Here is a 15,290-nt window from a genome sequence, read left to right as displayed (position 1 = left end):
CCAGTGTCAGTGTTTGCTCTTCAGCTGGAGCCATCTACTCGATCTTCATTCCAATCTCAGACCTGGCTGGCTGGCTGGTGTGGTTTATAAAAACATTACACAGGGAATGCATCCTTGGCATTCCAAGGTTGGGGCAAAGGTGGAACGCAAGAAATACGCTCCAACAGTATCCAACCTACATGCTTGAAGCTGACACCTGGGTGTGACAAACACCACCCGACAACTTGATGAGGACAAATAAAAAGATCAATAAAAAGGTTAAAAGAAATAATAAACCCTGGTGACGACGCTGCCGCCATGTTGTTTAATGGGATTGTATCTGCCCCTGCATCAGCTCTTCTGCAGCTGAAACCCTCATCCATGCCTTTGTTACCTCTAGACTTGACTATTCCAATGCTCCTCTGGCTGGCCTCCCATCTACCACCCTACGTAAACTTGATCTTATCCAAAACTCTGCTGCCCTTATCCTAACTCGCACCAAGTCCCGTTCACCCATCACCCCTGTACTCGCTGACCTACATTAACTCCTGGTCTGGCAATGCCTCAATTATAAAATTCTCATCCTTGTTTTCCATGGCCTTACCCCTCCCTATCTCTGTAACCTCCTCCAGCCCTACAACCCTCCGAGATCTCTGCACTCTTCCAATTCTGGCCTCTTCTGCATCCCTGATTTCCTTCGCCCAACCCTTGGTGGCCGGGCCTCCAGCTGCCCAGGCCCTGAGCTCCGGAATTCCCTCCCTAAACCTCTCTGCCTCTCTCTCCTCCTTTAAGTCGCTCCTTAAAACCCACCTCTTTGACCAAGCTTAAGCTCACCTATCCCAATATCCTTACGTGGCTCGGTGTCAATTTTCTGACTGATAACGCTCCTGTGAAGTGTCTTGGGATGTTTTACCATGTGAAAAGCGCTGAATAAATGCAAGTTTAAAGTAGGCCAGAACTGAGAGGGTATAACTATCGGGAAAGACTGAATGAGGCTGGGGATCCTTTCTCTAGAAAAGAGAGAAGGCTGACCGAATAGACCTTTTAAAATTATGAAGGGGGTTTGACAGGGTAGATATCTCCACTTGTGGGGAGTCCAATACGAGGCACCATAAACTAGCACCGACATAGACCTGTTGTGCCGAATGGCCTGTTGCTGTCCTGTAAATTCTAATGTAAGGAATCTTACAACACCAGGTTACAGTCCAAGTAAAACTGTTGGACTATAACCTGGTGTGGTAAGATTCCTGACATGTGTACACCCCAGTCCATCACCAGCATCTCCACACCCTGTAAATTCGATGCATTAGATCGAATTACATAGAATGAACAGATCGTTCAGCCCATCTGGTCGGTGCTGATGTTTATGCTCCTCCCTCCCCACTTCATCTCACCCGATCAGCATATTCCTTTCTCCCCTCTTGTGCCTACGCTATTTACCTGAATTCCCTATTGGATTTATGAGTGACTATCCTATTTATGGCCTCCCCACAAGTGGAAACATCTGCTCCACATCGAACGCCTTCTATCATTTTAAAGCCCATCAGTTCACCCCCCCCCCCCCCCACCCTCAGCCTTCTCTTCTGTCCCGGTCTGTCCGCAGGTCTCCGGGCTGACTCCATACCTGCTCTCCACCGCTTCTGGCCGACGTAGGGCAGCAGGTCGTGCCGGGTGATGACCCTGAGGAGCTGCAGCAGGTTCCTGAAGTTGCTTTCGTCGCACAGGCCCCTCCGTTCGAGCTCGAAGAGCAGCCGCACCCCGCACTTGGGCCGGTGGACCGAGCCGGCGTCGAGGGCCTGGCCCCCGGCCCGGGCCCCGCGGCCGAACCGCGCCAGCCTCCGGTCCAAGGGGCGGGCCTCGGGCTGCGGGCCCGGCTCCCCCTCGGCCACCGGGTCCTCGGCCACCGTCCACAGGGCCGGGTCCAGCGGGTGGGCGGGCGGGTAGGCCTGGTCCAGCAGGAAGGAAAGCGTCTCCACGTCGGTGTGGGTGAGCTGGGAGCCGACCAGCTCGAACATCTGGTGGAGGGACATCATCTGGTAGTAGGCCAGCACCTCCTCCTCGTCCCACAGCGCCGGCCGGGCGGCCGCCATCCCCGCGGGGGAGGGAGTGTGAGAGACCGGGCCCGGCCCACAGTCAACAAAATGGTGCCGGACCCTTCCTCGGACCGGGCCCCGGGAACGAGGGCTCGGCTCCTGGCCACGGGCTCTCGGCTGGGTCGGTTCAGGTCCGGCTCCAGGCCGTGTCTCGGTTCGGTTCAGGTCGGGTTCTGTTCCAGGCCGTGTCTCGGTTCAGGTCGGGTTCTGTTCCAGGCCGTGTCTCGGTTCAGGTCGGGTTCTGTTCCAGGCCGTGTCTCGGTTCAGGTCGGGTTCTGTTCCAGGCCGTGTCTCGGTTCAGGTCCGGTTCTGTTCCAGGCCGTGTCTCGGTTCAGTCCGGTTCTGTTCCAGGCCGTGTCTCGGTTCAGTCCGGTTCTGTTCCAGGCCGTGTCTCGGTTCAGGTCCGGTTCTGTTCCAGGCCGTGTCTCGGTTCAGGTCCGGTTCTGTTCCAGGCCGTGTCTCGGTTCGGTTCAGGTCGGGTTCCAGGCCGTGTCTCGGTTCGGTTCAGGTCGGGTTCCAGGCCGTGTCTCGGTTCGGATCAGGTCGGGTTCCAGGCCGTGTCTCGGTTCGGTTCAGGTCGGGTTCCAGGCCGTGTCTCGGTTCGGTTCAGGTCGGGTTCCAGGCCCTGTCTCGGTCCGGTACCGATCCCGCCCTGTTGTTGTTGTGTTTTTTTCCCCCCCTCTTCTGGTACTTTCCAGCCGTTCCGGTCGCGCATGCGCCAAACGTCCACCACACTCTGCCAACAAGAACTGTCCTCGCGGGGCGGGGCGCGCGCGGGTTGGGGGGGGGGGGTGGGGGAAAGAGAGGCGTCCAGTGCGCACGCGCCCCGCTCTTTATTACGACAACTCGCGCCTCTGTGACGCAGCCTCCTCCCCCCCCCCCCCCCCCCCGCGACCTTTTGTTTGTAGTTTAAAAACAAACCGTTATTTCCGTTAACGGCCGGCCGGCGGGCGGCTCGTCTTATAAGATGGTCAGGTTGGTAGGAGCCGCTTCGGGTGGCGCTGGCTCCGCCTCAGGCCTCCGCTTCCCCCCTCCTTCACACAGTAAATGACCGGACACAAGGGACGAAAGCAATCCTTAGCCGGCGAGAAAATAAAATGTGATTTCCGATAATGAAACTCCAGTCTCCGTTGGCTAATTCCTCCCCTCCCCCGCCGCCCACGGTAACGCGTCTGCGCAGCAGGCCCGGCCGCTATCGATTGATGACGTGAGGGCCCCGGGCGGGGGGGGGGGAGGGGACAGCACGATGGCTGACGTCACGTCATTTGCATGTGATTATTTTCCGCCGGGTCCCCGGAGGAGGAGGGGGCGGTGATTGACAGCTTGTTGCCTGGTGACGCGTGGCAGAGGCGGGCTCTGCAGCCTGCGAGTAGTGAATGGAGTCAGCGCCTACCGATGGAAGCGCCGGTAATGTGCACTCTCTCTATCTTCTTAATTTTTGCATATTAATATCTTCTCTTTGCATAATTTAGGGCGCCTTTTATTGATTGCTGTGGAAAAAAAAAAGCTAATGCAGTAGCTGGGACTCTTTCTCCTCCCATTGCTAAGCAGGAGCTCTGGGTGTTTTATTTCATGCAACCAAAATGATCCAAAATACACATTTTCAACAGATTAAAAATATTTGCAATAGATGAAGTCAGCATGCTTTATCGTGGAATGCAAAAAAAGTATAATGCGACAAATCCATTATCTAAAATAAGAGATTGGGTGAATTATTAGCAGTTATTGTGTTGTCCAGGATAAAAGAATCTAATCCAAAGTGGATAAGATTTAATTTAATTGCAAACTTTTACTATTTCATTCTGAATGTGGATGTTAACGAAACTTTAGAAAGTGATTTAATGCAAGAGCACAAATAATTGTGTAGGTGCTAAATGATTTAATGGTTCTAAAGAGAGTGTATTCATTTGGTGGCAGGAACGCGTGGAGCTTTCGTTTATAAACATTTTTCTTGTTACGAAAGAAAATCAATGGCAAGGGACGGAAATTAATGTCTTGTATATTATCCCCCCAAAAAATCAATTAAAAGGTGTGGAATTGGGGTTGCGAGGTTTTTTCAGCTGGTGTGCAGAGCAGAGGAAGAAAGGCAGGGAGGCAGTGAATGAGTGGTGCAGCAGCATCGGCCGTCAGGATTGTAATTCACCGGGAGCTGGTTAAATGCAAGCTTTAACTTCAGTAATCGTGCACAGGCTCGGCTCCAATCTCCTACTTTTGTTCCTAACGCTGTTATTTTTTTTGTGTTGCAGTTAAAGCGGTAAAAAACCATATCGACAAACCCCCGGCTCTTTATTTATTTGCAGGGAAGCATTTGAATAGACCCGGGTGCATTATTGTGTCTGTTTGGTGATGTTTTGTCTCTTTCAAAAACCCTCTTCACACGAATTAAACTCTCAGATTTCTGAAGGTGATTTTTCTTTTGATGTCGTTGCATGGAATGTGTGGCTTTTGAACATCCCACATTGTGCAGCCAGTTTGCACCGATAGCCATTGTTACATCACTCCGTTGGTGTGTTTGTGCACTGTTTAGACGGCAGGTACATTGCTACACATTCTCTTCCACATTACACACGGTATTCTGCAGGATTCTGCACTCGGGGGATGAGCTGCTGCCGGTGGGGGCCTTGTTCCATGCTTATCCGTTGAAGGAGGGGGTTTAATGGGTGTTCCAAGGAATCTCAGTGATTTAAGGGTGTTGTCAAGGTACAGTAGTAATAGCCCTTATGATAGCAGCCTAACCACAAACGCAAGGATTCCTGGTTTAGCCCCGAATGATGTGGTTCTCGTGTCATAGATAACGATCAGAGATTTTTACAGCACAGAGGGAAGCCATTCGGCCCATCATGCCTGTGCCAGCTCAGTGAAAGAGCTCTCCATTTAGTGCTGTTCTACCCTTTCCCCATATCTATTTTGTTTTTTTCATAGGAACAGGAGTAGGTCATTCAGCCCCTGTTCTGCCATTCAGTTAGATCATGGCTGATATGTATCTCCTCCATTTACTTGCCTTTGTTCCATATCCCTTGATACCCATGCCTATCAAAAATCTATCAATCTCAGTCTTGAGAATTTCAATTTACCCAGCATCCACAGCCTTTTGGGGGAGAGAGTTCCAGATTTCCACTCCCCTTTGTGTGAAGAAATCCTTCCTGACATCACCCCTGAACGGCCTAGCCCTAATTTTAAAATCATGCCTCCTCGTTCTGGACTCCCTCATCAGCAGAAATAGTTTCTCCCTTCACACAAAGGGTGGAAATCTCTGCAAGCAAACATGCAGGTGCAGCAAGCAGTTAGGAAGGCAAATGGTTGGCCTTCATTGCAAGAGGATTTGAGTACAGGAGCAAGAATGTCTTACTGCAGTTATACAGGGCCTTGGTGAGACCACACCTGGAGTATTGTGTGCAGTTTTGGTCTCCTTACCTAAGCAAGGATATACTTGCCATAGAGGGAGTGCTGCGAAGGTTCACCAGACTGATTCCTGGGATGGCAGGACTGTCATATGAGGAGAGATTGGGTCAACTAGGCCTGTATTCACTCGAGTTTAGAAGAATGAGAGGGGATCTCATTGAAATGTATAAAATTCTGACAGGGCTGGACAGGCTGGATGCAGGGCGGATGTTTCCTCTGGCTGGGGGGGGTCCAGAACGAGGGGTCACAGTCTCAGGATACGGGGTAGGACAATTAGGACTGAGATGAGGAGAAATTTCATCACTGAGGGTGGTGAACCTGTGGAATTCTCTACCACAGAAGGCTGTGGAGGCCAAGTCACTGAATATATTTAAGAAGGAGCTAGATAGATTTCTAGACACGGAAGGCATCAAGGGGTATGGGGAGAGAGTGGGAATATGGTATTGAGATAGAGAATCAGTCATGATCCTATTGAATGGCGGAGCAGGCTCGAAGGGCCGAATGGCCTACTCCTCCTATTTTCTATGTTTCTACCCAATCGAATCCTTTTCTCATTTTAAACACCTCAATTAAATCATTCCTCAAACTTCAAAACTCAAGGGAATACAAGCCAAGTTACATTCGAGCATATGAAAAATGATGGACAGGAAAGACCTATTGGTCCATCCAGCCTGTTTATGCAATCTGTTCTCATAATTTAACCCTTTAAGCCCTGATATCATTCTGGTGAATCTGCGCTGTATCCGCTCCAAGGCCAATGTATAATTCTTGAGGTGGGTTGTCCAGAACTGAATGCAGTTCTCCAGATGGAGGTCTGACCAAGACTCTGTATAACTGAAGCATAACTTCCACCCCTTTGTATTCCAGCTCTCTGGAGATTAGGCCAACATTCCATTTGGCTTTTTGATTACTTTTTGTACCTGTCTAAGTACAAATCACTAAAAGCTAGTGCCCCACTACGGACAGAAAATTCAACTAGATTAATCAGACATGACCTACACGTCACAAATCCATGCACTAAAGAGTGACAAATCCCCAGGACCCCAGATGGTTTCCATCCCAAGGTTTTAAAGGAAGTAGGTGAGCACATTGCAGATGCCCTAACTATAATCTTTCAAAGTTCTCTAGATTCAGGAACTGTCCCTCTAGATTGGAAAATTGCACATGTCACTCCGCTTTTTAAGAAAGGAGAGAGAGAGGGAAACTGGGGAATTGTAGACTAGTTAGCCTAACATCTGTTGTGGGGAAAATGCTGGAGTCTATAATTAAGTGACTGTACACCTCAAGAATTTTCAGTTAATCAGAGAGAGCCAGCATGGATTTGTGAAAAGTAGGTCGTGCCTGACAAACCTGATTGAATTTTTTGAAGTGGTGACTAAAGTAGTGGACAGGGGAATGTCAATGGATGTTATTTATATGGACTTCCAGAAGGCATTTGATAAGGTCCCACATAAGAGACTGTTAGCTAAGATAGAAGCCCATGGAATCGAGGGAAAAGTACGGACTTGGTTAGGAGATTGGCTGAGCGAAAGGCGACAGAGAGTTGGGATAATGGGAAGGTCCTCAGATTGGCTGGATGTGACCAGTGGAGTCCCGCAGGCATCTGTCTTGGGACCTCAATTATTCACAATATTTATTGACTCCTTAGATGAAGGCATAGAAAGTCTCATATCTAAGTTTGCCGATGACACAAAGATTGGTGGCATTGTAAGCAGTGTAGATGAAAACATAAAATTACAGAGGGATATTGATAGATTAGGTGAATGGGCAAAACTGTGGCAAATGGAATTCAATGTAGACAAATGTGAGGTCATCCACTTTGGATCAAACAAGGATAGAACAGGGTACTTTCTAAATGGTAAAAGCCATACGGCCCCTCGAGCCTGCTCCGCCATTTAATAAGATCATGGCTGATCTTCAACCTCAACTTCACTTTCCCTTAGTGTCTAAAAATCTATCGATTTTAGTCTTGAATATACTCAACGACTGGGCACCCACAGCCCTCGGGGGTAGAGAATTCCAAAGATTAACCACCCTCTGAGTGTAGAAATTCCTCCTCATCTCAGTCCTAAGTCGCTCACTCCTTATCCTGAGACAATGACCTCTAGTTCTAGACTCTCTAGCCAGAGGAAGCAGCCTCTCCGCAACTACTCTGTCAAGCTCTCTAAGAATGTTATATGTTTCAATGAGATCACCTCTCATCTAAACTCCAGAGAATATAGGCCCATTCTTCTCAATCTCTCCTCAAAGGACAACCCTCTCATCCCAGGAATCAATCTAGTGAACCTTCGTTGCACCGCCTCTAAAGCAAGTATGTCCTTCCTTAGGTAAGGAGACCAAAACTGTACACAGTACTCTAGGTGTGGTCTCGCCAAAGCCCTATACAATTATAGCAAGACTTCCTTAATCTTGTACTCCAACCCCCTTGCAATAAAGGCCAACACATTGTTTGCCTTCCTAATTGCTTGCTGTACCTGCATGTTAACTTTCTGTGTTTTGTGGACAAGCACACCCAAATCACTCTTGAACACTGATATTTAATTGTTTCTCACCATTTAAAAAATATTCTGTTTTTCTATTCTTCCTACCAAAGTGAATAACCTCACATTTCCCCACATTATACTTCATCTGCCACCTTCTTGCCCACTCGCTTAACCTGTCTATATCCTTTTGCAGACTCTTTGTGTCCTCCTCACAGCTTACTTTCCCACCTAGCTTTGTATCGTCAGCAAACTTGGAAACATTACATTCAGTCCCTTCATCTAAGTCATTAATATAGATTGTAAATAGTTGAGGCCCAAGCACAGCTATTTACAGCACTCCAATAGTTACAGCCTGCCAACCTGAGAATGACCTGGTATGAAAGGGAAATTGTGTTTGAACAAACCTACTGGATTTTTTTAAGGATGTAACTGGTAGAATAGATAAGGGAGAACCAGTGGATGTGGTTTATTTGGATTTTCAGAAGGCCTTTGATAAAGTCCCACATAAGAGGTTAGTGTGCAAAATTAAAGCACATGGGCTTGGTGGTAATATACTGGCATTGATTGAAAATTGGTTAACAGACAGGAAACAGAGAATAGGAATAAATGGGTCTTTTTCGGGATGGTAGGCAATGACTAGTGGGGTACTGCAGGGAACAGTGCTTGGACCCCAGCTATTCACAATATATATCAATGATTTGGATGAGGGAACCAAATGTAATATTTCCAAGTTTGCTAACGACACAAAACTAGGTGGGATCATGAGTTGTGAGGATGATTTTGACAAGTTGAGTGAGTGGGCAAATACATGGCAGATGCAGTATAATGTGGATAAATGTGAAGTTATCCACTTCGGAAGGAAAAACAGAAAGGCAGCGTATTATTTAAATGGTGATAGATTGGGAAATGTTGATGTACAAAGGGACCTGGGTGTCCTTGTACACCAGTCACTGAAAGCAAACATGCAGGTGCAGCAAGCAATTAGGAAGGCAAATGGTATGTTGGCCTTCATTGCAAGAGAATTTGAGTACAGGAGCAAGGATGTCTTACTGCAGTTATACAGGGCCTTGGTGAGACCACACCTGGAGTATTGTGTGCAGTTTTGGTCTCCTTACCTAAGAAAGGATATACTTGCCATAGAGGGAGTGCAGCGAAGGTTCACCAGACTGATTCCTGGGATGGCGGGACAGTTGTATGAGGAGAGATTGGGTCAACTCAGCCTGTATTCACTCGAGTTTAGAAGAATGAGAGGGGATCTCATTGAAACATATAAAATTCTGACAGGGCTAGACAGACTGGATGCAGGGAGGATGTTTCCCCTGGCTGGGGGGTCCAGAACGAGGGGTCACAATCTCAGGATACGGGGTAGGACATTTAGGACTGAGATGAGGAGAAATTTCTTCAGAGGTTGGTGAACCTGTGGAATTCTCTACCACAGAAGGCTGTGGAGGCCAAGTCACTGAATATATTTAAGAAGGATATAGATAGATTTCTAGACACAGAAGGGCATCAAGGGGTATGGGGAGAGCGCGGGAATATGGTATTGAGATAGAGGATCAGCCATGATCATATTGAATGGCGGAGCAGGCTCGAAGGGCCGAATGGCCTACTCCTGCTCCTATTTTCTATGTTTCTATGACCCATTTATTCCTACTCTCTGTTTTCTGTCCATGAACCAATCCTGTATCCATGCTAATATTTTACCTCCAACCCCATGAGCTCTTATCTTGTGTGACAACCTCTTGTGTGGCACCTTCGAATGCCTTTTGAAAATCCAAATTTACTATATCCACTGGTTCCCTTTTATTTACCCTGCTAGTTACATCCTCAAAACACTCGTAATAGATTTGTCAAATACAAATTTACCTTTCGTGAAACCATGTTGACTCTGCCTAATCATAATTATGATTTTCTAAATGCCCTGTTACCATTGCATTTACCATTACCCAGCATTTTCTCGACAACTGATGTCAGGCTAACTGGCGGGAGTTCCCTCTTTTCTCTCTTCCCCCCCCCCCCCCCCCCCCCCTTTCTTGAATAGTGGGGTTACATTTGTTACCTTCCAGTCCACTGGGACAGTTCTAGAACCTAGGGAATTTTGGAAGACCACAACCAATGTATCTCTGCAGCCATCTCTTTTAAAACCCTAGGATGTAGACCATCAGGTCCAGGGGATTTGTCGGCTTTTAGTCCCCTTAATTTCTCCAGTACTTTTTCTTTACTAATATTAATTACTTTAACTTCCTCATTCTCATTAGCCTCTTGGTTCCCCACTATTTCTGGTATGCTTTTTGTGTCTTTGCGAAGACAGATACAAAATACTTGTTAACGTCTCTGCCATTTCCTTACTCCCCATTATAATTTCTCCTGTCTCAGCCTCTAAGGGATCCACGTTTACTTTTGCTACTCTCTTCCTTTTTGCATACTTGTAGAAGCTCTTACAATCTGTTTTTATGTTTCTTGCTAGTTTACTCTCATATTCCATTTTCTCCCTCTTTATCAAATTTTTGTTTATCCTTTGGTTTCTAAATCTCTCCCAATCCTCAGGCTTACTACTCTTCTTGGCAACATTATCAGCTTTTCTTTCAATCTAATACTGTCCTTAACTTCTTTAGTTAGCCATGGATGGATCTCTTTTCCCCTGGAGTTTTTATTTCTCATTGGAATGTATGCTTGTTGAGAATTATGAAATATTTCTTTAAATGTTTAACATTGCTTATCGACTGGCATACCTCTTAATCTAATTTCCCAATTTACCTTAGCCAACCAGACAATACCTATGTAACTGTCTTTATTTAAGTTTAAGGCTCTAGTTTCTGACTTAAGTACGTCACTCTCAGAATTTCACATTGACTTTGTCATATTATGATCACTCTTCCCCAGAGGATCCCTTAATATGAGATTACTAATTAACCCTGTCTCATTAGCCTGTTCCCTGGTTGGTTCCACGACATATTGTTCTAGGAAACCGTGCCGAATACATTCCATGAACTCCTCCTCCAAACTACCTTTGCCAATTTGATTTGTCCAGTCTCTATGAAGATTAAAGTCCCAAGTTACAAGCTCCTATTATTTCTTGATTAATACTCTGTCCAATGGTATAGCTACTGTTAGGGGGCCTGTAAACTACTCCCACCAGTATTTTCTGCCCCTTATTATTTCTTATATCCACCAATACTGATTCTACTTCCTGATAAATTTTAAATGAAGGAATGACATTTTTTCAATCCGAAGGCATAATTCCCGAGTTTAGAGAGCTTTGGAAAATCGTGACTAACACATCTACAATTTTCTCACTATTTCTTTTTATACCTTGGGGTGGAAACCATCAGGTCCTGGAGATTTGTCTATCTTAAGTCCCATTAGTTTCTCCATTACCATTTTTTTTAACATATATTAAATTGCTCTTATTTTGGTTCCCTTTTACCGCTGGTATTTTGTCCTCATCCTCTTCCTCTGTCTCAACTGTAAAAACAGATACAAAGTACTCATTTAACAAATCTGCCATTTCCTTATCCATCATAGTCTCGCCTACCTCCGCCTTTAATGGGCCCATATTCTCCTTTACCACTCTTAAAATATATTTATAAAATAAATATATCCGCTTTGATATTCCTTGTAAGTTTTTTTTCATACTCCCTTTTGCCCCTCTTACTACTTTCTTTGTATCCTTTTGGTTTTTATCGCTCTCCCAGTCCGGTTCGATTTCCACTTTTCCTTGTATTTGTGTAAGCCTTTTCTTTCAGCTTGATACTGTCTCTTACCTCATTTGTTGACTGTGGTTGCTTAACTACACAAGTGGAGCCTTTGCCTTTAGGGATATGTACTGGTTTTGTATTGCACCAGACACTTTGGGGCCGATTTTCGGATGGCCAAGCGGGTGCGTTGGGGGTTGGGGGGGCTCTGAAAATGGTGGAATCCCAGAGCGGTTCGGAGCCCGGTTCCAACCTGCTCGCTTCCGGGTTCCCCAATAACTCGTTCAGGTGCGCACGCAGCTCCACGTACGGGACTCCCACTGGCAATTAAAGCCGGCGGGATGATAATTTAGGTAGTTGAGGTACTTGACAGACCTCATGACTGGACATTTTGGCAGGGGTGCAATTTTGAAGGATCCTCAGCGTGTTTCCCGTGCTGTGAGGGGGGAATACCTCATTTATTGCAGCAGGGCACTCTGTCACTTTCGTCAAAGTTTTGGCTGCAATACCTTTGTCTTTCCACTCAAAATTATTAATTTATACCCTAAACTCTGCTGTGCAAACACATTTACCGACTTTGCGGACCCCCTCAAACTCACACCGTCAGGATGGGGGACGCCATGACTGCATTTATCACTTCATCTGAGGACGAGCAACATCACATTAGGACTAGATGGACTAGATGCAGGGAGGATGTTCCCGATGGATGGGGAATCCATAACGAGGGGTCACAGTCTCGGGATACAGGGTATGCCATTTAGAACCGAGATGAGGAGAAATTTCTTCATTCAGAGGGTGGTGAACCTGTGGAATTCTCGACCAGTGGAGGCCAAGTCATTAAATATATTCAAGAAGGAGAGAGATATATTAATGCTGAAGGGATCAAGGGATATGGGGAAAAAGCGGGAACAGGATACTGCGTTAGACGATCAGCCATGATCATTTTGAATGGTGGAGCAGGCCTGAAGGGCTGAATGGCCTACTCTTGTTCTTATTTTCTATGATTCTATGACCAGCCTCGCCAGGCATGCCGTCCATCTCCGCCACGAGGAGCTCCGCAACACAGTGCTGCACCACAGGCACCTACACAACAGCAGGGAGGGCAACAACAGAGATAGCAGCGTCGCAGGAGGCACTACCCTCGCCACAAGGTCTACAGACCGAGGCTCAGCTTCCTGGACCTCTGAGGAGCAGTGCATGCAGAGGCTCAGAATCAGCTGCCAGGAAGTCGCAGACATCTGCAGTCTCCTTCATGCCGAGCTGCTCCCGGCTGGCCCGAGCAGCATCTCCTTACCTGTTGCTATCAAAGTCACCACTGCCCTCAACTTCTTCGCCCCCGGATTGTTCCAGGGTGCCACCGGGGACATCGCTGGGGTCTCTCAGTCTGCACACAAGTGCACAAGGCAGGTCGCTGAGGGCTTGTTTCGCAGGGCTTCGCACTATATCAACTTCCCCATGAATGACCTCGGCCGGACGGAGAGGGCAGTGGGATTCCACGCTGCGGCTGGCTTCCCACGGGTGCAGGGTATAATCGATTGCACCCATATAGCAATACAAGCACCTCTAACACGAGCCAGGACTGTTCATCAACAGGAAGGGCTATCACCCCATCAACAATCAGCTCGTTAGTGACCACCGCAAGAGATTCCTTCACGTGTGTGCCAGATACCCTGGCAGCTGCCACGATTCCTTCATCCTCCGGGAGTCCAACATCCCGCCCCCTTCCACGCACTGAACACCCGCAAGGGCTGACTCCTCGGGGACAAGGGATACCCCTTGCACACGTGGCTCATGATACCTCTGAGGAACCCCATCACCGAGCAACAGCGTCGATATAACGACAGCCACATCGCCACCAGGTCTACAATTGAGCATGTTACAGGGCTGCTCAAGATGCGCTTCAGGTGCCTTGATTGTTCTGGGGGAGCGCTTCAATATGCACCAGACAGAGTGGGACGCATTATAGTCGTCTGTTGTGCCCTGCACAACATGGCACAACAGAGAGGGGTGCCGCTGGAGGAGGCCCCATCCACATCTGCTATCCATATTGAGGAGGAGGCGGCAGAGGTGGAGGAGCAACCCATGGGCAGAACAGTGGCTCACCTGGCTGCTCGTGAGGCTAGGGAGTCACTGATATGTGAACAGTTCTCCTAACATCAGACAGTGTGAAGAGTCCAGTCCTCACCACCTGGACAGAGGAGCGGCAACACCAGCCACCTACCCCCCCCCCCCCCCCCCCCGCACAAAATAGTTGTACAACTACACCTACACCCACTGTAGTGTGACCCAATGGGTGGCATCAAGTGTGGGTGTTCATGGTGAACCTCATGAAAGGGACTTATTGCACAAGCCAGTCAAGAATGGGCAAGACATGGCAGTAGTGGTGACAATGTAATAATTAATGTGAGTTGAACAAAAATCAAATATAAAGAAAAAACATGACAAACCGTCAAACACCCTTGTGCATCCCCTTTGTGCTCACAAAACCTTTGCCTTTCGCTTCCGACTACTCCTACATGGTGCTTCCCCTGTGGCTGCAGCAGAGGTAGTGGCAGGTTGCTCTTGTTCATGCCCTGACCGATTAGATGCTTTGGGCCGACATCCTCTGGGTTTCGGTGCCCGTGAGGGCCCCTCCAAAGACTGCTCCACCTGCACCTGTGCAGGAGCAGACTCGACCACCTGGAGAGGAGGCAGCATTGCGGGTATTGGTTGAGAGGGGGGCAACGGGTGAGATATGGGAGTGGTTTGAGTGGTGTCTCCACTTCCATGTCCCCTTTCGCCATCATCCCTCTTCTGGGCCAGGCCCACATCACTCCTACCACCCTGATAGACGACAGTTTGGAGGACATGTGTGAAGCCTTGTAAGGCCAGTGCTAGTATATCTGCCTGCCTGTTTAAGGCGGCAGAAAGTTGCTCACCCTGAGTCTGAAGGGCCGTTGTCAGGGCCTCATTGGTGAGCCGTGCTTGAAGCTTGATTGAAGCTAGCCTTCCCTCCATCGCAGACATTCCCACACTTACCCGCGATACTATCTCAGAGATGCCTTCACGTCCCTGTGACAGTATCTCGGAGATTCCCTCCTGTACCTGTGCCACCATTCCACTCATGCAGGAGATGGACTCCTTCATTCTCTGTGCAATTGTGGAGAGTGCGCGTGGCACCTGTTCCAGCACCTCACAAATGTGCTGCTGTCCCTCGGTCATTCTCCAGGGTTCAGCATCTGTGTCCAGCTGAGCAGAGCCTGGAGAAGAGCGCTCCCACCGACGCGGACTCTTCACAGCTGCCCCTGCCAGCAGTGTCTGCTCGTGCTCACGTGTGTGCGGTAACTCACCGTGTGCAACCCCAACTAACTGAGGACGGGGACCCACCGAGGTGTGTGTATCTGTGCTGGTGGTTGGCTTGCTCAGATGTGATGGTGCCACCTCAGAGGCAGGCAGGTCCTCTGGGGATTCACCCTCCACCGTCACAGCAGTTGCTGAAGGCCCTGTAAGAGAACAGAAGGCAATAATAAGCATAGTGACAGATGTTGAGGTGCTGAAGATGGCAAGGCATGTTAACATCATTTGCGATTGTGAGTGCTGAATGTTTAAGTTCCGCCACCAGCCGTTGGCAGTCTCGGTGTCCCCGACGGACAGGCACT

General features: G+C 48.1%; 1 protein-coding gene across 1 annotated transcript in view; it reads right to left on the bottom strand.

Moving 5' to 3' along the window:
• Positions 1–2,941, bottom strand: part of LOC137306167 (DNA-binding death effector domain-containing protein 2-like) — a 37,600-nt gene extending 34,659 nt beyond the window's left edge. The window contains 1 exon segment of the mRNA XM_067975228.1: positions 1,604–2,941. Within this exon segment, the coding sequence (XP_067831329.1) occupies positions 1,604–2,069 (466 nt within the window). The 5' untranslated portion in view covers positions 2,070–2,941.
• Between the last annotated feature and the right edge of the window lie 12,349 nt (positions 2,942–15,290).

This window comes from Heptranchias perlo, chromosome 42 (genome assembly GCF_035084215.1).
Source record: "Heptranchias perlo isolate sHepPer1 chromosome 42, sHepPer1.hap1, whole genome shotgun sequence".
NCBI classification, from domain to species: domain Eukaryota; kingdom Metazoa; phylum Chordata; class Chondrichthyes; order Hexanchiformes; family Hexanchidae; genus Heptranchias; species Heptranchias perlo.
Note: the sequence above shows the minus strand (reverse complement) of the source record. Positions and strands in the feature narration are given on the sequence as shown.